A 22013-nucleotide genomic window follows, 5' to 3' on the forward strand; every position below is an offset into this window, starting at 1 on the left:
AGGTTATTTGTGGTAATAGCACAGAAAGTGAGGAATACTGTATCCAATTGGAACTGAAAGGAAATCAAGACAAACCTCTCATTAATCAAATTCCAGCCAAGAACAGCATCAGGACCATCATCTCTAATCTCAGAAAAATGTTTCTTAACCACAAGCAATCTGGAAGGGCTGGGGTCTAGCCCCTTAATGTCCCGGTAAGGATGGCTCTGGCAGCCCGACCACCATGGGATCCTGGCCTCTGCCTGGAAGATCCTCCGATCAAACACTAATCACATCCAACCTTGCTTATCCTGGGAAATCAGCAAAACCAAAGCAACAACAGAATATTGCCAGAGGATTTTTCTGTTCAGTTCATTTTCACTGATGTTTTACCTCCTTGAGGAAAGTTTTTGACGTGAGAGCTTTAGACAGTTTTCCACATGAAGATTTTTTTTTTCTCCAATAGCTAGACGGGCTAAGATGCCTTTTTGGTCTATTTCTTTTTAATGTGGTTTGGGATTAGGGCTCTCCTTTCTATGTATGTTCTTGTTTATAAAGACAGATTAGTTTATTTTTTCCCTCCAGGAATGAAACAACTTTATAATCAAAATCCAAAATGACAAAAGCTAAACTTGCTGCTTTTTAAACAGACATCTGCTCACAATGTGTAAACCAATGAATTGCTTCAGGTTAGTTGCATGTTGTTCCCAGGGAAATATCTTAGTTTTATCACATGTAAAATACAGATAATGAATTGTATCTCAAATAAATTAAGAAATATGCTAGCTTTTGTCTTTGCATTGTTAGTATACAACCTGGGTATGTTTCAATGAGATTTTTCAAAGTTACTACCCAGTGTTACATTTGTCATTAATATCCTGCTGCAGTAGTTGTACACTAAGCTTATTTTTCTCTTGACAGGCTATAAAGAACACACTATTAATGCATATTTAGGTAATAATTTTGATGTATTGTCATTTGCATATAGGCTGGTGGAATTGTAACCAATTGCTGAACAATCTCAGAAAACTATTTGTTGTGTAAGTTTATGCAGACATCATTCAAACCAATTAGTGTGCTAGGAGAGGATTTCCAGAATAAATTGGATCATTTTTTTTCTTTATCCTCATCTATTTAGGTAGTGTTTCTTCTTTCTCTTAGTGGAAAATTTCTGTAATCAATTCAATACCTAGGGTCCAAAAAGGTCCAAAACAAACCCAAGGGGTTTGAATAGCTACCTAGGAAGGAGTATTTTTAACACAGTCTGCATTTGCTTTATGGTGGTCCCGATGAGCAGAACTCACAGTGACAGGGCTGGCTGCACAGCCTCACCTATTCTAGGATGTACATCTACCATTTTCCCAATCAAGTACAGCAGTAAAACAATTTTCCCTTCTATTATTTAAACAATAGCAAGAAAGTGATTACCAGAAAGAGGTCTTCAGGATTGCTGTCATTTAGCCCAGCAGGCAGCTAAACTCTCCACACAGCCGTTCACTCGCTCCCCTGGCAGTGGGATGGGGGAGAGAATCGGAAAAAAAGGAACCTCATGGGTTAAGATAAAGAGAACTTAATAGGACAGAAACAGCGAATCATGATGATAATAATAGAATATGTAAAACAAGTGATGCACAACGCAATTGCTCACCACCCGCTGACTGATACCCAGCCAGTTCCTGAGCAGCAGCCCCCCCGCTAGCTTTTCCCCAGTTTATATGGCGAGTATGAGCCCTCTGGCCAGTTTGGGTCAGCTGTCCTGGCCAAGCCCACTCTCAGCTCCTCGTGCACCTCCCTGCTGGCAGAGCATGGGAAGCTGGAAAGTCCTTAACCAAGCGTAAGCACTGCTCAGCAACAACTAAAACATCGTATGTTGTCAACACTGTTCTCATACTAAAACCAAAACACAGCACTATCCCGGCTACTAGGAAGAAAATTAACTCTATTCCAGCCAAAACCAGGACAAGATCACCAAACATAGGTATCTATCTGAAATCCTCTCTCCCAAAGGTAACCCAGGAAGCCCAGTTGTGGGTTTGTCCAGCTCTAAGACAACTCCCCCCCCAGTCTTGGTTGTACGTTCTTTTACAAAACCAGCTAGAATTCTTTTGCATGTATTGCTGAGCTTTTTCCTGAGCTGGCTTAATTCTGTAAGAAAGCTCCAAAGTATTTGTGGAGATGTGGCTTATCTGAACGGTTCCTTCCCTTCCTGCTTGCCTTTCCTGACAGCACCCATTAAGCAGTACAACTGTATTCAAATGTAAACATCCTACTAGCCATGTCAACATAGTATATTCATGAATTACTGAGTGCCTCCAAAATCAGCACAGGAGACTGGGAAGGTTGTTTTACACAAGATGAGAGCAGAGGTGGGCCTGTGAGCTCCACAAAGCATAGAGTTTTTTTTTTCCTACTTAAATATACTCTGTTGTCATTTCTTCAATGTTTTCACCCCATCACTGATCATATAATACTACTATATTAGCCTAACATTCTCTCATGTCTATTAGATAACATCCTTTTAAATCTAGTAGACACGTTTAGCTTTATTTTGAATAAATAAAATTCATTTAGTTTATTAAGATCCAAATTATCAGAATTTATAGAGAAACTCTAAGAATGGGAGTCAAGCATCCAATTTCTCACTCCCTGAAGTTATCACAGCCTTTCTTACTTTATATTATATACACTTAAATCATCTTTATCATATGAGACTATTTTAGACACTCTTAAATTATCAAGATTAAATTGGGGCATTTTTCCAGCAGCAGGACCTCAAGCTCAGATACTATTAGCTAAGAAGGAGAGAAAGCAGACAAACCAGCTGTTGCAAGACACTGAACTTTTGCCTTTGATCATCCTTTACTTGATTCATTGCCAAAAGCAATCATGTAGGTTTAGCAAAGGATAACAAAGTTTAGCGGGTGACAGAGAAATGGAAAACAAGCAATGTCAACCATAACATACTGCCAACCTTCTGTCACTAATTCTCGTAATAAGACCACCACCTCAATTTAAAGATATTTTCCAGTCCTCTTCATGATTGACTATTGGTGGGATGAAAGACACTTTTCTCCTGCCCTTACAGCAAGAGAGATATGACAGACAAATGGGAGAATAGTACATTCTAGTAATTTGCAAAGTTATTAATATCTTACATATTAAAGAATTTGTATTGTATTTCTCAGATTTGCTTTCTAAACTAATTTATTCTACACGGTTAACGTCTCGTATCTTGAGGTTGTCTTGCTTAGACATCTTTGACTATTTACTTTTCCTGTCTTAATTCTGAAGATGCAGCAGCTTATAGAGGCTATTCAAACTGTGCCTTCTGTCATATCAACCCTTACTCCTTTCTTACTTCAGCAAATAAAATGGTATTTTTACCAAACATTTTCCAGAAAAAATATAATTCTGATAATTTCAAAGAACTCTTGGTATAATTTTGACCCTTAAAACCACTTATTAGTTTTCCTGTTGTATAGCAGAGTACTTTCCCAGTTGTACACTATGTTCTAATAACTTCATATTAGAACTAAATAATAAACACAGTCATCTAAGAAACCCTATTTCTGGAACAAGAACATTTTCACGTATCAAAATTAATATTCAACGAGGATAGGACGAACATATGAAATTGAGGAAATGCAGAAACAGTAAAGAAAAATAAAACTATTTTAAAGTTACTTATTACAATTTTAAAGGAATTTTCAGGGAGAAACTAGTTTCACATAATGAAACGAAGATTACATGAACTTAAATTCCTTCAGATTTTTGTCCTTCGGTTTTTTCTCCTTCTGCCTTTCAGGCAGAAAATTCATACATACAATGCAGTAAATCTTTTAAAATTCAAAATCTAAACACACACAATCCATATCTGCTCTGGTATTTGTTTAAATATTCTCTGGATATCTAAATACAAGTGACACTAGTATGTGTGCATAATGCTATTAGCATGTACAGTGCAAATGAATAATGGTATCTCTGACAAAAAACAGATAAAAACAGATAATGCAACTTAAAACTTGATCTTGCGTCTGGCTTCTTACATTTTAACATATATCTTCATATTCCTTTCAACAAGTTCATTTGGATTTCTAAATATTTAACAATGCTCTCCCACTTTTTCACTCAACACCTTGAAAGCGCTTTGCACTGCAAAAAAAGACAAGGAAACAACATTGTTTCTACTCTGCAAATGTAAAAACTAAGGCGCAAAAGACTTTTCACCACTGGTATTTCTAATCTCAGACTTCTTCATTAAATTAGGCTAGCATCCACCAAAATGCAGGGCAACTTTTTACATGCCTTTCTTTTCCGAGTCACCTTGCACAATAAATGTAGACCCTTAAAAATTAGCTGGCTCAGCTCTTTGAAATCAGGCTACATGCAATGCATCTTCTTGCACTTTAGGTGACTGGCGCTCTGTTAGGAAAGGTGCTTCTAAAATTCTATTTGCCCAGGCAAAACAACGAACAAAAATGAAGTTATTATATTACACTTACGCTATCATTACACAATTACATGCTGGAAATACTGGACAAAAAATAATATCAATCAGGAGTATTGTAAACATGCTAATGTATCTTACCATTCAAACAAGCATGAAATAAAAAGCCGATTCAATGTTTCTGAAATTTTGTCAAAAAAATTTTATTTTAGAAAAAACAATCACAGGATCTGTTTAAAAGCTTAACTGAAAAATATTTTGGAAAGAATTAATCAGAAATTAAGTATCTTCAAGTGTCAGCACATCAAATGAGTTTGCCAGTGTAACACTACCAGACAGGTAGAGTTTGATTCAATATGTGATTTGTCCAGCTAACTGAACACTACATCTATTCATTTTTCTTACCACAATGACATTTTTTATGAAGTACTAACAATGTAGTACCTTCAAAATAATTTTCCCATTTAAAGCCAGAAAACTGCATCTACCTACCACCAACTAGAGACATTTGGAAAGGCAGTGAGGAATGACAGAGTTTTTACCATATCCAGTAACACTTCCTTGAACAGCATTTTAATCTTCTTCTTCTTTAGCCTTACACAGACTTTTACAAGGTGGTTAACCACTCTTGGCTCTTCCTAGGGTAGCTGTCAGATTTGTCTTGAAATTGGTCAGCTAGACACCATCTAAATTTTCCTCTTCATCTCCCTGCCATCCATGAGGATGTCCCGCAGGCTCTTCCAGACTAACTTCGGAGATCTGCCATCTTATCATTATGGTGGAATTAAGCCACCATCTTTCAGTAAGAAAATACATTTCCCATGAATTCCAGGTGAAGGGTTGGGATTCCTTTACCTGATCTACCATATCCATTCTTCAGAGGAGTTAACAGTGACCAGTGTATACGAGAAATTACTTTATTTAGTAATTAAGGATAAAGCCCATTTAAGGCAAACATCTGAACTAGAAAAACCTCTGTAGGCTCAGCATTAAGGCTGATTGTGACCCTTGTTACAGCCCTATATAGGCTGAACAGGGCAACTTCAATAAAATGGCTCAAACTGTGTTTGGTCTAATAGTCCATTTAATGCAATTCTGCTTTTTCATATTTAATTTTCACATTTCATATTCATATTCATATTTTTCATATTTAAAATTAATATTCATATTTCATATTTAAAATCAAATTACTTTATTTAGTAATTAAGGATAAAGCCCATTTAAGGCAAACATCTGAACTAGAAAAACCTCTGTGTAGGCTCAGCATTAAGGCTGATTGTGACCCTTGTTACAGCCCTATATAGGCTGAACAGGGCAACTTCAATAAAATGGCTCAAACTGTGTTTGGTCTAATAGTCCATTTAATGCAATTCTGCTTTTTCATATTTAAAACATACTCTTTTGTGGTACAGTTCAGCAGAAGATGACCAAGTGTCACATATTTAGTGTACAGCTGTCATATGACTGTTCTGGATTGAAAAGGGAGTCCACGTCAGGATCTGTATGACGGCAATACAAAGTGGAACCAGACAGACCAAATAGAACATGGCATCATGAAGACCTAAAACCAAACTGGTGAAGAAGATTAAAACACAGCTTTCAGGATGAAGAAGATTAACTTTCATGGTCAATTCAAATTATGTTTAAAGCATTCACATTATATACACATATACACATTACTGTGTACAATCAATTCTAAATAAAAGAAATGTAAATATCTCAGTTATCAAGTTGTACTTCGATTATGTTTTCTACATAAAAATGTGTATTTTATGTTCTTTGCTCCTTTCATAAGAGCTGGGAGGAATAGATAATTAGCACACAAAAGGTTAATTTTAATACACTGTAGGCAACCTAAGAAATACTGTTCACTACTGTAATACACATCTGTATTACGTAATACAGAAATCAATTTAAGCAATATAATCCAACTATAGAACAGATCATCTGAAAAGGTCTAGTAAGACTGAAAAATCTGGAAGAGAAAGAAAAGTAGAAAATGGAAGCAAACATTTTAATATGAAATTATTTACGTTAAAATCGGTGCTACTAGCTATCCATGTAGTGTGTTGCTATATTTGCCAAGTGCTAGATGGAAGTCATGATTAGTGCACAAAATTCAAGTATAGTGTAAAGGGTTGTTTGAAATATCAAACCTTATTTAATTTTAAAATAAATGATTACGAGATAATAAAAACCATAAAAAGAATACATGTCAAATTAACATTCTCATTCTCATGGACGCATGGTATTTCCTCATCTAAATATTCTCTAAGGAATAAGAGATAAAAGCATCAGCAAATATGAATCAAAAAAGAAAATACAAGAGATAAATGAGCTCCCTTTCATGAACAATGTGGCTTCTGACAGCTCAAGGCATACATTTAGGCATCCACCTAGTAGCTGGAATCATTATCTCCTGGCATTCTGTTACTTATTGGATTCTAATTACTTAAATACCAAGAAATTCAACTCAAGCTGAGAAACAGCCCCTAAATTAACTTTCTCTCCATGAGGCAGTTTATGGATTTTTTTGGTTGTTGTTTGTTTGTTTGCTTTGGGTTTTTTTGTTGTTTTTGTTTTTTCCTTAGCATTTAGGGATGAGATAGGAGACTCACAGAACTGCTATGGACATGATCCAAAAAAACCTGAAATCTGTGGGAAAAACCTCTCATTAACTTGAGCAGGCTTTTGAATAAAACCTAAGAGTTTCTCTGAATCATAAAATAACCAACTCACGTCTCACTGCATTTAACAGAAAAAATGCTTTCAACATCCATGCAGCTCCGATTTATTCCTTAGTGCATACACACACTCATACAACGATGACAATTTATCTCAAGTCATGTACATGCTAATGCTACGTAAGAAAACAAAAAAAACCCAGAGGCTTAATCACTTGGGCAATTGCATTTAAGACTGAAAGTGTTCACTAGCAGGTCACTGGTCCATACCCAATGTTTATTGCCAGTGACAATAATTTACCATTTGGATTTTGTTCACTGGCCTGTATTCAATTGCATTTTCAGTCCACCTGCAAGTAACCGAGGGCCCACATGATGCACATCACCACCTCAGCTGCCAGCAGGTAACGGTATGGGCAGTGCCAGCAGGGTGGGCACAGACAAATTCCTTCCCTATCTGAAGATGAAAACAGGACTAAGCCACAATTAACAGGATGTTGGGGCTTGTACATTGCCTGCTCTGTACACTAAAGAGGATGCCAGTTTTTAGTACTAAAATTATTCCATCTTTATACATGGACTTCAGGAAGGACAAAAAAGAACGAACATCCTCCAAATCACTCACACCGGTGCATCCCTGATGTGGTTTCATTGGACCAATACTGGTTTAAGAAAATATTATTACTTATTCTACTGTTAAGCCTTAAGTTATTGCAGGAATTATGAAAAATACCTATACTACATAGAACAAGGAACAGGAAAATATTTCAATAAGGGACTGGGATAAATCAAGAGCAGAGCTCAGATTTCATTATAGTAACAGATGAACCAGTAACTTCAGAAATTCCCATGTCTATATTTTTTGCACACACAGGAATATAACATACTATCTTTCACTAAAAAGCCCTAATATCACTCTGAATAGAATGTGATGTAGGCAAGTAATTCAGTATCAAAGCGTCAACAGTTTAAAGTGCTTCCAATAAATAATGAAGAGTTGCTGACAAATAACTTCATTCTGAAGAACGAATTTTAAAAGCACACTTTTAGGATAAGTTAGCTGTAGTTGTTGTGTCTCTCCAGAAGGGGGAGTTTTGAAACTAGGTATCTTTTCAATCGGGAAAAACAAACAAACCAACCCCGCACAAACAATACACACAACAAAAAAAACAACACCCCAACAACCACACACCAAAACAGTACAAAACCCAGCCCAACCAAAAAAACCCCCAAGCCCTATGGGGCAGGTAATGCTTTGCTGTGATGACTGACCAAAAGGAAAACAAACAAACAAAACCCCCCAAAAAACAAACCAAAACAAAAAACCACCACACTCACAACAAAAAAACCCCAAATCAACAAACCAGGACCACTCCATTCTGCAGGCTGTTGCTCAAATTTTAAGGATATTAAAAATTACTTAAGCTACTTTCCACTACGAAATGCTCAACTGATGTGTAACATTCCCGAGGAATGTGGTATTATGTGTATATTAATGTACACAGAATCACGTGTAACACCTATGGAATTGTGTACAACACACAGGCCAACCTCATGTGTGACAAAGGTCTCCCCAAAAAGCAAGACGACTTCTGGAACAGAGACACACTGTTCATAGCAGGTCACACTTCAGAGTTAAGATACCAGAGGCAAACTCAGGAGACACGAGATTGGTCCGGAGGAAGAAACATCTCTGTGACTAAGCAGCTATTACCATTGAGGCAGAAGTAAATACTGGTACTGGTACTAAGAAGCTGATGATGTTGTGGATTCGAAGGCTTCAGTACAGAGGAAGACAGCCTGGGTCTTGGAATGCACGGTCTAATACAGTAACGGGATCATGGTTCAGTGACAAGCATTTTCTCATTTCTGATGTATCTTATGACACTTCACAGACGAAGCAAAAAGACGACTGAATTTTCCTTTCTTCTAGACTTTTACTCTCTGTATAAAACCTCTTCACTCTCTTACCGGTTTGGGTGTCCTGCAGAATACAATTATAACAGAAGCCACCAAGACAATGATGAACTATTGCCTCAGAAGGTCTTCTGGGAGAAGAATTTCCCTCAGAACCTGGCAGTTGTCCTAATAAACTGCTCCGGAATGTGGTCTTTACTGAGGCAGAGAACATATATGTGTGAATTGCTCAACAGCATGATGGCAACAAAAGACATGCAGAGCTTAAAAACCAGCAACTTATAGTTGGTTGGTACTCCTAACGGAGTTAGGTTGGTACTCTAATGAAGCAATAATGAAATACCCTGATCATGGAGGATGTCAAGGAGTCATAATATCACATAGCTGAAGAAGCAAAATGTCATCACTGCTCTTTGTGGACTGTATGTCCACACTGTAGTCCATTTGCAAAGTGAAGGAGATGCACATTCACACATACATATACATAAAACACATGCAAACTACTTCATACTCAAGAAATTATTTTTCAAGGGATGGGCAAGAGAAACATAGAGTACATTCCAAGTGCTCTTTGATTAACTGATCACAGCTTTGTACCTTTATGCTGTTCTTTGCCCTAGTGAAATAAATCGAATTTCAGCACGATTCAAGTGAAAATACAGGTTTGAGAGATTGAATATTCAAAGTATTTCAAATCTATATACAATAAATTTATTGTTGCTACAGTCCAGAGGCTACTTTCTGGGGAAAAAAATATTTATACCAACTGTGATTTAAAATCCATCCACAAAGGGATCACTTCTCTGATTGAAAGGGATTAGAACTGCAGTTATGTTTCATATCTGAGTTTCTCTGAATCATCAAGATGAATATATTCAGCCTTCTCATATCCACATCCAGTTCAGCCTACCGCTCTTCTGCAAAAAAACACTCATCTTTTTTGACATTATAATGAGGTTCACGTTCTCTTCACATCATCTCCCTGGCTGGCTATCTACAGAATGCATTAAAATAAAGTGTTTTCACACATAGCCTCAAAATTAGGCCGCCTTTGCTTGTGTCAGGATGCTTTTCTGAAAACCACCTGTTGTCCTTTTATGTCACGCTTTTCCTCATACATTTTTTTTTTTAGAAAATTCCTCAAATACAAAACATTCTCCTAGCCTTAGGTGACACATAACCAGTCATTTCTCCTTCAAGAGCTATCTGTACAGAAGTTCATATTCAATTGTCTTCTGTGTAGTTTTTAAGGTTTCTACTCAAAATTTAGGAGACCTATGTAGTTCACGGGATATTAATGTTGTTCGCTCAAGCAAATTCTAATCAGGACTGATTTTTGCCTTTTAGTCTTGACTTCAGTTATTCCTTATGTTGCCACTTCCTCTTGTGGTCATAAACAGCCTATGACCCTTTCAGTATACTGACTGCCTGTTAATTCGTTTTTATAAAAGCCTGTGCTTTTCCAATGTGCTAACTAGCAACCACGGCTTTATGTTGTGTATTAAGGTCTCCAGAGACTGCAATGGAACCATTAGCATTAGAATGGTGAGTAGTATTGAAGCCAAAATTATACTCCTACTTAAAGCAAATTCCCACCCTCCAGTGATTATACTGCTTTCTTTCAAACAGAAATGTATTTTAAATGCAATCCTATTAGGATTATATATTTAAGGAAGTAGGTTTACGACATAAACAAAACACAGAAGCCAGGACAACATGTATCTTAATAAGAGATATTAGGTGATCTCAAACATTTTTTTTTCTTTTTTTAAACAATAGAATAAGAGATGGTCGACTACTGAAATGTATCCTTTGTTTTTCAAAAATAGGTAGATATCTTTGTGTGTAGTGTTTAATTATTTATTCTTTAAAAAAAACTAGAAAACATTTCTATACAGATAAAAAACAGCTGGAAAGTATTTTTAAAGCACCCATATTTTTGAAGTGCAGTTGATGCAAACTAATTGCAGATTAATTTGATTTTTAGATGACAGGATTATTTAATGATAATTTCTGTGATTTAAAGTACATCTTTTGAACTCACCTGGGATCAAGTTGAGCAACTTCATTATTCAAGTTCTCATATCCGAATTGATTTAGTATTGTAACCGCAAGCATTGGAGCCAAAGATTGGGCAGGCTTGGTAAACAGAGCATTGGTACCAAAAACCATAGAGGAAAGTGGTGATCTAAAAGGAAAAGACATTTAAGGGAAGATAAAAGATATTTAAGGGAAAAGACAAATGAATGCACAACACAAACTTATTAGTATACTAATCACAACAGTGACTTTTTTGGTCCTGTTAATATGCAAATGCTAACTATCACAATACTTTGTTTTAGAGTTCACACATTATAGCAAACAGATCAGCTACCATAATGAAATTTTGTTTTATTTGGAAATGAAATAAACCTCTGGGGTATATATACAGCTTGGCCCCGATTCTGAAATGACTTGCACTCAAGTTCAACTTTGTGCACATTGAGTAATTGTTGAAGTTAAGTTAGACTGAGCAGTGCATGGAGAATTAATTACAACTTAAGATTTTACATGCATGAGGCCAGAAAAGGAGGCATTTTTTTTCTTCATAAAAGCAATCGCTCTCACCTTTGAGAGGTAAGTCCTTTAACACAGTGACCAGCATTGAATCTGCACTTATACAAACACTGATGGAACCAACACAAAATTATCTGCACTTTGATAAAGATCCACAAGATCCATGAGTTGTAATTTGCTATGTAATTTGTTTTGTTTTTCAGAGAGATAACAGCAACCAGATAGACTTTGAAATCTGCAGTTTACATAGTGCAGGCAAAGCTTTCTAAATGCTTTTGCCATGTTAGAAAGGCCTTATTCAGAAAATTCTGTAAGTGACAATAGATGCATATGGTTATAAAATTATTCAACTGAAGCTGACAAAAATAAACACACACAAAAACCCAGGAGGACTTGGCTTATACTCCAATATAATTAAAACTAGAAATGACATAATCATCTGTTTAAATTACTCTGCTGTAGTAACTGCAGGAAACTTCACTCAAGTTCTTATCTTTACTTGTGCTAAGTTGCTCTTACAAAAAGTACTTCTGTGTCAAGGACCCAAGATCACTTACTGTCTTTACTGGACATAATCTCTAATTTACGAAAGAGGAACATGGCAAACAGCATATTTAAAGAGAAAGAGTTACAACTGACATACCTCCGCTTGTGTTTTATTAAATCTGCATCAACAATATCTGCCAAAGGCAAATTGAACAAACTAAATGAAGCTTGTACAATTACCCTAAAGGAAGACAAAATAGTAAGATGTTCATAGTTCTTATATACACTTGCATAATTAAATCGTAATTGACATTCTAACATATATACCCCAATACTGACATTTCCACAAACACACAAAGCTGAAACCTTCTTTACAACATGGTGATTTCTCTGTTTAAACAGCAGCTCTGAAAGCATTAATACATCTGGAAATCAATATGCAAACCTGAATGGTGAGGGTTTTTTGCTTTTTTTCTTGGACACTGGTGCAAAAGGTCATAAATACTTGAGATTATCAGTAAATATCATTTAAAATGACATGAAGAAAATAAACACCTTAGAAGAAAGAGAAACTAAAAATGTCCTCTTTAAATCAAAAAATGACATGAGGATTACTGCAAAGACTACATGGAAGATAAACTTCAAAGTGGGGAAATTAGAATAGTAAAAAAATGTTGTATGCATTCCTATACGTGTATTTACATTTTATATATATATATGCATGCATTTAAACACACAGACACAGAAAGCTTACTCTTAACAAACTGCTAACTGAAACCATAACTGCACATATTAGGATTTCTATGTTGTCTTAAATTTTGGGTGTGATTAGCTTACTTACAAGAGGCTTTGAACAACCAGTACTTTAAACATGCAGTCTTTAGATACATTAGAATTTTTTCCTGGGGAAATCAAAACATATCTGCATCACTTAAAGTATGCAGGCAATGAAATTCAATTTATTGTTCACACAATTCAGTGTTGCAGTAGCCCGCCACAGAAATACTGAAAATAAGAACGAAAATGGGGGGGCGGGGAATGAAGGTGAATAAAAGTAGGGTAGGAAAGAACATGTAGGAAGCAAGCAATGAAACAGAAAATGAAGAAATAAAAACAAACTTCTGTAACAATATTCTGATGCAAACAGGTCTTTACTTTTAAATAATATACTATTTCTGTGCAAATACTACTTCTTGGCATCATAGATTACCCAGTACCAATGAAAACGTGACTCAGTATTGGCTACCAAACAGACACCTGACATATCAACGTCTGTTTTGCAGTGCAACACTTAAGTCTTCATGCAATACAAAATGAGGCCTGAGCTTTCCTAGCAAACAGTCTCTGAAGAGTTCCTCTGCAGAGCTCTTCTGTGTCTGTGTGTATGAGAAGTTCTGCTTCCCATGAATCTCCTGTTAAAGCAGATATGTGGCTGGAGGGATTTGGCTGTAAACCTTAATTACTGTTCATTTTAAAGTGTGTGGTTTTTGGTGTTCTGTTTTTAAGCAGAAATGAAAAGCTGAAGCAGAATAAAATGAAAGCTGAAAAAAGTTGTGACTGGCATTTCAACTTTTCTGACAAGTGAAACAACAGAAAGAAAACCATAAAAGCAGTGGCAAAATCTTCATGCTGTTAAGCGTCCACTCTGTTAGAACTGTTTATGCCATATTTACGAACAGGGAAGTCTATTTACTTACATGTTTATTGTGAGATAGAATGCCAACAGATAATAGTGTTCTGGGCCTAAAACAAACATGACAGCAGCAGCTACTCCTTCAAAGTAAAAGGAAAACAAGATGATTCTGTAATAACCAAACTTCTTCAACGAAGCATGATTGAGAAGAACAAGGCACTGAAAAGATAATATATACACGTACATGATGAAAATATATACTACCATATCTCAGCATTAGGAGAGCTATAAAGCACAGTCCAGACATAAATTATTACTACACATTAAAGGAAAAAAACAAAACCAAAAAATCCTCAAACCACAATAACCCTTTCTAGAAGTTCAATCCAAACAAACAAATAGGAACTGAACAAAGAGAACAATCTACTGACCTATTCTGTGCTACCTCTGCCAGGTAAGAATGGCCTTTCACCCAAAACTAGTCAGCTGAGAACTACTATGTCCTGAGGAAAATACTGTTTCCCACCATGACTATTATTTAATGCTCATTATCTGTATGTTTGATATCTCCTAAAGAACTCACTTTGCAGTATGTTAACTGTAAACCAAGCATCTTGTCATCTGAATTTTAACTGCTGCTCAAAAATATTTTCAATTTTTTTCATAAATATTACTATTTTCACAGACTTTTATAGAAATCAAGCATGACTTTTAAGTTGAGAAAGCAAGCTCACCAAGACAACTGATCTACGCAAGTTAGAGACTTTACTAGCACGAAGAGAAACGCAGATGCCAGTGGACAGTGTGTATGGCTGCAGTTTAATTCCACCAGTCTTAGCAAGCAGTAATCCACATGAGAAGCTAGCAACAGGCAAACTCACAAAAATGGTATTACGTGCTGATTATAGTATGAATAAAGTGTAAGCTCTACTATATTGTTCCCCACTTTCCACTTTAAATAGGACATTTTGTAAAGCATTATGTTCTTTTTATTATATGAGCCTATGTCACCATCTGCATGTATGTGGTCCTCATCACTGTCACAAAAAACTCACAAACTCTATAAAGATAGACATTTTCTCCTTCCTTCTGTGTTACAGAGATGAACAGCGTAATATTCAGATGAAGAAGAGGAAATAATTCTCCTCGTACATTTGTTCCCACATTTAAATGCTTCAACATAACGAATAAAACCAGGATGCTACAGACAAAGATTACTGTGGCAAATGCTATTTTGAAGAGGCTCAAGTTTTCTCCTTTAACCAATATCAAGGAGGTAAAACAAATCTGGAAAGATGGTGTAAGAAAAAAAAAAATCTCATTGTAAGAAACTTAAACACATTCCTGCCTCTGGCTGTTTTTAAGCATTTTGCAGAAAAGTGCTTACACTAGAAATGGTAAGGCATTGTGTAATGCATGTTATTGTAAAAACCATGACCTTGCCTCCCTGTAATTGAGAAATAACCCTGTCTCAGGAAGTACTTATGATTTAGACAATTCCTTATTACCTGCATGTTTCTAAGGCTGCATATTTCTAAGAAAAATCCTAACTTAACAATGCAAATTTAAATTTGTTTGCCTGTTTCAGCAATAAGGTTTCCCTTGCAGGCAGGTTTTATTCTTCACACCCACTACTAACAGGAACCAAAGACAGAACATGAATTCCAGTCTAGTACAGGCCACAGAAGCACAGTTCGTAAGAAGGAGCTTTATTTACATGGGTTGGGTGCTTTTCCAGTAAGTGAAGTTCAGGGCATTGCCACCAGAGAATCCTCTTATTATGTCTTGAGCTCAAAGGGACAAAACCTGAGAAAAATAAGGTCACAGCAAACTCTCTACGGTTCAGTGACCTTCTAGGCAAAGAGTCTCTGGGGAGCAGAGAGAGATGCATTTTCTGATAGATTGTTCGTTTCACACTGTCACACTGATTTTATCAATAGTAGTGGTTGCTATATGTGAGTGTAAAATTATTTAGGCTTTCCTAACTTCTGCAGTTTCCAAAGTTCGTCAGCTATTTGGGTCACTGAAAAAAAACCCCACAACTATGAAACCTGTGGTAAGAATAAAGTTGAAATTATAGATATTTAGGAGCTATGGAATAGAGAAGGCATGTTTAGGATTTGTATATAATATATGCAAAAGCCAAAAGGGTAACTGAAATTGAGCTGTGAATTTGAGTTACACTTTGATGTATCTTCTTTTATATTTCGGTTACTGAAAACATTACAACTTAATGAAAATAACAGCCTGATTTTCAGAAATCCCCAACAGCAGCAGCACCTACAATGAAAGTCAGGATACTCAGGTTTTGAGCAATCCAACAACTAAACACAGTGGAAGTTTTAAAAGATCCTGTGAAATAAGTTAGAAGGAAATGAACAGGAGAATTTTTTTATTCGCTGCAGACAAGTATGTTTACATTCTGTGGGACATATTTTTGCTGTTCTTGTTCTCACACATTACTTGTTCGGGTTCTCTTTCTTTTCCAGTTCATTACTCCCCCCGCCCCGTCTCTGATTTGGATCTTGAAAGTATCTCCCTCTCTACCCAGTAAACGTAGCTGACCAAGAGGGCAAACAACGTAATCAATGGGAATGCATTATTCTTCAAAAGCAGCTATTTAGAGTATTGTTTGGTTCCCATGGCTGAGATACCACCTATTTCAACAATGCTTTTAATACCTAGTAATTTTTTTGTATGTTTTGTGCAGTTTATCTCAGAAACTTCCTGGAGATTATTCTTTCATCACGTATTACAAATCAAAACCAAAGAGAAAAGAATTCAGAATTCTATAGATTTTGCTTTTAGAAACTTTTTATCTTGACCATGTTTTTTCATTCCTTTATACTTAGGTATTATAAACCCTGTAGGATACAAAACATTCACTCCTTGCATACTCACATCTCACATTCTTGTAAACAGATACTCTACGAGCCTGCCTGCTTTTCTCCCTACCCTACTCTTACATTTGGGTAGCCTGTACATAGAAGTACTTTCTTCTTTTAGATTTCTCAGTATGGCCCAATGGCTTATGCAGGATACAGCATTTTTTCCAACAGTGTAAATGGATATCTTAAACTAATGAAAACTCTAAAACATTGTGTTTTCTTATTTTGAAATAAAAAAGTGTTAACTGCCTACCTGAGGACAAATAAAGCCTGCTCCATACATGATACTTCTTATTGAAGAAGAAAGGACATCCTTAGGAATAAGATTATCCGCAAAGATCATCATAAAATTATTGCAGAAGGCTAGGTGGAAGACTTGGAAGAAGTTCATAGTTACAAAAAATAAAAAGTTCTTCTGTGTCATAATCTGTTTGGTCAATGAAATTACAGAGGACCAGGAGAGAGCTCCATCACTGTTTTCCAGATTAGCATTCTCCGGACAAATTTCTCTTTGCTCATACTGACTAGTGCTGTATTTGCCTGTATAACACATACAAGCTGTTGCTAATGCTGCGACCAAAACAGCGAAAGCCTGAAAATAGGCAAAATTTTCCATATTATCTGATATGAGACCACAAAATAGAATGCTTGTTGATCCGATTAGTGTTGCTACTTGGTTATATTTAATAAGCTGAAGCCTACTTTCATGTCTTGTTGAGATTTCTGCAAAGAGCGCACACTGCGCTAGAAGCACAAATGTAAGCAAACCATCAAAAGCGCATAAGGCAACAATGAGGTGAAGACCACTAAGCCAGTCACCTTCTTCATAGTGTTTCCAAGGAAACCAAGGAAGCAAAAAGGCCAACGCGTACAAAGGAGCTCCATATAAAATGGAAAACTGGCGCCTTGAGCAGCACGCTAATTTGGAGTTATCTTGAATATACCCAAAAAGAGGATCGTTAATGGCATTCCATATCATAAATACAACCTGCAACAAACAAGTAAGAAACACAATGGAATTTATCATTAGTGTGACTTTTGCGGAGGTTCTACAAACATAGAAGTAACACACACCATATTTACCTAAAATAAATCTTTATCCAGAGAACAAAGATCAAAGCTTCTCAGGTCAAAACAGACTCCAGAACAAACTCTTAAAGGTATTTAGAGGTTTATAGTAATTTTGAAAAACAAGATGAATAAGTAGGCAGGTGCCCAACTACATGTGAAATAAAGTCCTGTCTGCTCTGTAAGACTTCACTCCTTCAAAAGCTTATATATCCAAGCTTTTATCTTGCAGAGCCCAGATATTGCTCTCACAGCACGTAATTCAAAACATAAGCTGGCCGATTACTTTCAGGAGACCATTTATGACAAGAGTTGCTCATGTGGATAATGACTTGCAGAATAAAGGCAGTATTTAAGTACTTAAACAGTCCATAGGAATGTCAAACATATCTATGGAGCTGATGTGCAAGACTTGTTTAGAACTTCAAGCTATAAAAGGTAAAAACCTTTCCAGCAATTAAAGGCTAGAGATTTTTATTCTAAAGACTGTAAATGATGTGCTTTATGTGTACCTTCCATTGCTTATGGACTAACTAAATTTAAAATGAATTTATGACATAACTATTTGCAATGCATCCAAAATTAAAAACAAGCAAACAAAAACAACTTTGTGATAACACACACGCACAGCACAACACAGTAATCAAAATATTCCATTGTACGATACCTGTGCTTGATGAAATGCTACTTCTGAAATTTTGTATCGGTTTAGGAAAAGCTTAACGTAGTAGAAATTAAAGATACTGTTCATCATTCCAGCACCTAATGTAGTCATGGAATATGCCAGCGCATTCGGATGAATTCCCAAAACAAACTTCATCTTCCACAAGTACAATTCTCTTCTTCCTCATGTTACAAAAAAGAATTACAACAGTTGGTACAATAATTTTCCAAACTAAAATGACATGGGAGATTTGTTTGTTTCAGAAGTGTGGAAATGGATTCTTAGAGAAAGAATTCCCCATTCTTACTTCCTTTTTTTTAAAATGAGAAACACATTTTCCTAAGTTATAAGACACAGGCCAAAACTGAATAGATGCAAAATATTAATAAGTCAGTGATATTTCTAAGTATAATCAGTGCTTAAAAATCAATGGAACAAGTAGACAAAAGCTTAAAAGAATCCCTTCCTAACTGGTGCACAGACTCAATATAAAAATCTGCTATTGCAAACGCTAATCTTGGTGTAGAGTTCAAAGGAATGCATACATTTTAGATCTTTCTTGCTAGTGACATAGTTTTAAAATTATGGACTGTGTAGGAATGAAGTGACTCAACTCATATCCTTACGTATCCCATTGCTATGAATGTCAACTGCGGCATGCACTTGCCTGAATATTTCTTTCAAAACAAATACCAAGTTTTGTCCTTGTATTTTTAAATGTTAATTTATAACAAGCCATGGAAGCAATACTTTCACCGAATAAACTAATGAGATATGAATAGAAACCATAAAACACCTTTTAATAGTTTAAACATTTTCATAGTATAAAAGACTATACGTAAATACAATCTAGTAAGTAACACATGTACAGCATTTTAAGTATGTCCAAATAACAGAAATTCAGCCCAAGAGTATAGAGTTCTTTAATATATCAAACAGATCTTCAGCCAACAATTTTTTGAGACGCTGATTTTCTCCATCTATCTAGCAATTAACTGAAGTACGCTTGGCACAAAGTATCCCATGAAAACAGCTAGCACCAGGAAACCTCTACCTTTTAAAGCAGAGTACCTTCATGGTCCTTGACCAGATTTGATTCTATAAGCCAAATACAAAAATACTTCTCTGAAGTCTCTCTTTTTAAACTGAGGGTTCATCTATATTTACATTAATTAATTTGGAGATACTTCAGGTTCAAATTTCAGCCTGAGTACGCACACTAACCCCAGAGCTTTACAACCTGCTTTTTGTCACAGTCCACCACTTTGCTCCACCGCATATTAACAATTTTATCCTAAACACAATTTTCAAATATCCATCAAAATATTTAGATTATCTGCTTGTTCAGCTTGACAAGCTATAAGCAGCTCCCTGAACTCCTCATTAAAATGACCATGGAAGAGGCAGGAAATGAAAACCACGGCTGTTTCCAGCCTTCCTGTGGTTGGCAAAGTGGCTGCAGATGGGCTGTGGTGAGGGATGATGGCACCTTCCTCATTGCCCAGCAAAAGCCACAGACCAGGTAGGGACTGGAGAAGTGTCTGTTCTCGTTAAGTCAGAAGATGGAACTGCAGTTTTTCCATCCCCATCACAAAAAATGAACTCTCGAAGAACAAATGAAATGTGGGTGCATTTTTGTGTATACATTTAAGACGTTCTAATATGAAACAAGATGCAAAGGGTAGATCACTTTACAGGTAAGAAAAAAAATGAAGCTGACAACTTGAACCAAGTTGGGTTTTTTTCCTTTCTTTCTGAAGCAAATTTATTTGTAAGAATACGACTGATTTTTTAGATACTTGAGGATAACTGTGATGCACATTTTCAAGATTATTTTTCACAGAGCTACAGCTGTAGAGATAACTGCTTTTCCAGGTGACAAAATTTTGTATTTTTGTAAAAAGTTTGGTACAACAAACTTTTACTGAGAAACCTAAAATGAAAAATAAGGTTGTTGAAAAGATGCCCATTTGAAATGTTCAGTTTTTAAAATAAGCTTGATATGACTGTGAAAGTCATTACATTAAGTATGTTATCAACAAGCGTCACTTTTTTTTCTTTTTAAAGAAGTGCACATTCAAGCCTTTACAAATATACTTAAGTGATTTATGTAGTAGATATTAGGGCTTTTGGAAAGGTAGACATTTCACCTCTGTGTCTCCCTGGAGTCCCTGCATGGGTGTTCAAATGAAGAACTGAGAGACTTCTTTTCCTCAAATTCCATGAGCACCAAGATAAATGTGCCTCACACTGACATTACCAGCAAATTGACAGTCATTTCTCACATCATATTTGACTCAATTCCTTCCTACACACTAATAATAATAAAGGTCCCCTCAGCTTCAGAAAATTTTAGAATAAGTTTGAAAATTCTTCAACAAAAACCTTCTAACAATGTGCAAACAGGCCTCTAGTGCCATGACTAATTAAAATACCCAGCATCTGACACAACTCTTTACAGTAATTGGTACATCTGGTCCTGAACCTTGTTTATGAAATAGGTTCAATTAGAGGTTGAGGTACCACACTTCCTTACCCAGAAGATGTGCTCTTTAATTGTACTACAATGAAATCATGCCTGAGTATCCCCTCCCTCAGTAGTCAGCCTTTATACTGAATAGGTTAAAGCACAGGTGTTGACATTTTGTGATTCACAGAAGGCAAATCAGTTTCAGAAACTTCTAGTGGTTACAACTGTGTTAATACAGATGAGCCAAAAGAACAGACTGTTTAAGCCAGCGAGACGCAGTATGGCATTACTTGCGTTTCTCCCGGAGCTGGATGACGATCCCTAAAAGAAACTAGAGCATGAGTCTAAAAAAATAAAAGCGGATTCCCAAGCAGTGACAAATTTTGACCGAAGCACGCCGGCTGGCATCGTGCATTGGGCCTCAAAGGCAGCGTAACACTCGCAGCCCTGACAAACCGGCTGGACACAAGGATCTTCCTCATCTTTCTTCCATGACTTGAACCACACCAAGACAGAACTAAGAATAAACGCTTTCTCCTAGTCCCGAGGGCTAATCCCAAGGGGAAATGCTGCTGAAGCAGAAGGGAGGCGCGGACAGGGACCCCCGCGGAGGGCCCGGGCCGCCGCTCCTTCAAGCGCGGTGCTCCGGCTGCCCAAGCCCTGTAACGCTGTGGCTCCTGAAGGCAGAGGGCTCTAGGCACCTGCAGGACTGCGAGTCTGGAGATGTTCACCTGTTAAAACTGGGCAAATCAAGCCACTTTTTCCTCAGCAGCTCCCTAGATACAGGACGCGGCTCCTTATTCCTTGTACGGAAATGAGAGAAACGCGGACCCAGAGGCGCGGGGATGGCGACGCCCGTGTAGGGCCGCGGGAGCAGCCGCCAGGGCTCTCCCGTCCCGCTCTCCAGCGCCAAGGCTCCCCCGGCAGGCGGCGGGAACGCGGCCCACGCGTGGGTGAGACGCCGGTGAGGGGACGCGGCTGAGAGGAAGGGGCCGAGCCTCTCCTCACGGGCACCCCGGTGGCTCCCAACACGGGGCGACTAGCAGCCACAGCCTTCCCTAGGCCTAGTCGCTGCTGTCCCAGCTCTGCTCCACCGCAGACACACCGGAATAACCCCCGGCAAGCGCTCCCCGCCATTAACCCCTCGCAGCCCCAGCCACCACCGCCCCTTCCACAGGCACTAACCCACCTCCTCTGACCAGAGGCTGCGCAGCTGCGTGC

General features: G+C 37.1%; 1 protein-coding gene across 1 annotated transcript; it reads right to left on the reverse strand.

Annotated features, from left to right (window-relative positions):
- Positions 1 to 5672: 5672 nt before the first annotated feature.
- LOC135994355 (transmembrane protein 180-like) lies at positions 5673 to 21994 on the reverse strand. Its single transcript, XM_065644865.1, has 7 exons — positions 21982 to 21994; positions 18326 to 18500; positions 16844 to 17578; positions 13767 to 13921; positions 12227 to 12310; positions 11072 to 11215; positions 5673 to 5998 (listed from the first exon to the last, which is right to left on the reverse strand). Exons 2-7 carry the CDS (start codon positions 18476 to 18478, stop codon positions 5869 to 5871), a joined length of 1401 nt encoding a protein of 466 aa, XP_065500937.1. The 5' UTR covers positions 18479 to 18500; positions 21982 to 21994; the 3' UTR covers positions 5673 to 5868.
- Between the last annotated feature and the right edge of the window lie 19 nt (positions 21995 to 22013).

Source organism: Caloenas nicobarica, chromosome 14 (assembly GCF_036013445.1).
Source record: "Caloenas nicobarica isolate bCalNic1 chromosome 14, bCalNic1.hap1, whole genome shotgun sequence".
NCBI lineage: Eukaryota > Metazoa > Chordata > Aves > Columbiformes > Columbidae > Caloenas > Caloenas nicobarica.

Bases quoted from the DNA above. Each gene is read 5' to 3' on its own strand.
- LOC135994355 (XM_065644865.1), bottom strand. From the start codon at position 18,478: ATGAAGTTTGTTTTGGGAATTCATCCGAATGCGCTGGCATATTCCATG. The intron at 17,579-18,325 runs GTATCGTACAAT...TGTTTGTTGCAG, and splicing joins TAGCATTTCATCAAGCACAG to GTTGTATTTATGATATGGAA. The intron at 13,922-16,843 runs GTAGGCAGTTAA...TTATCTTTTCAG, and splicing joins CAGGCTTTATTTGTCCTCAG to TGCCTTGTTCTTCTCAATCA.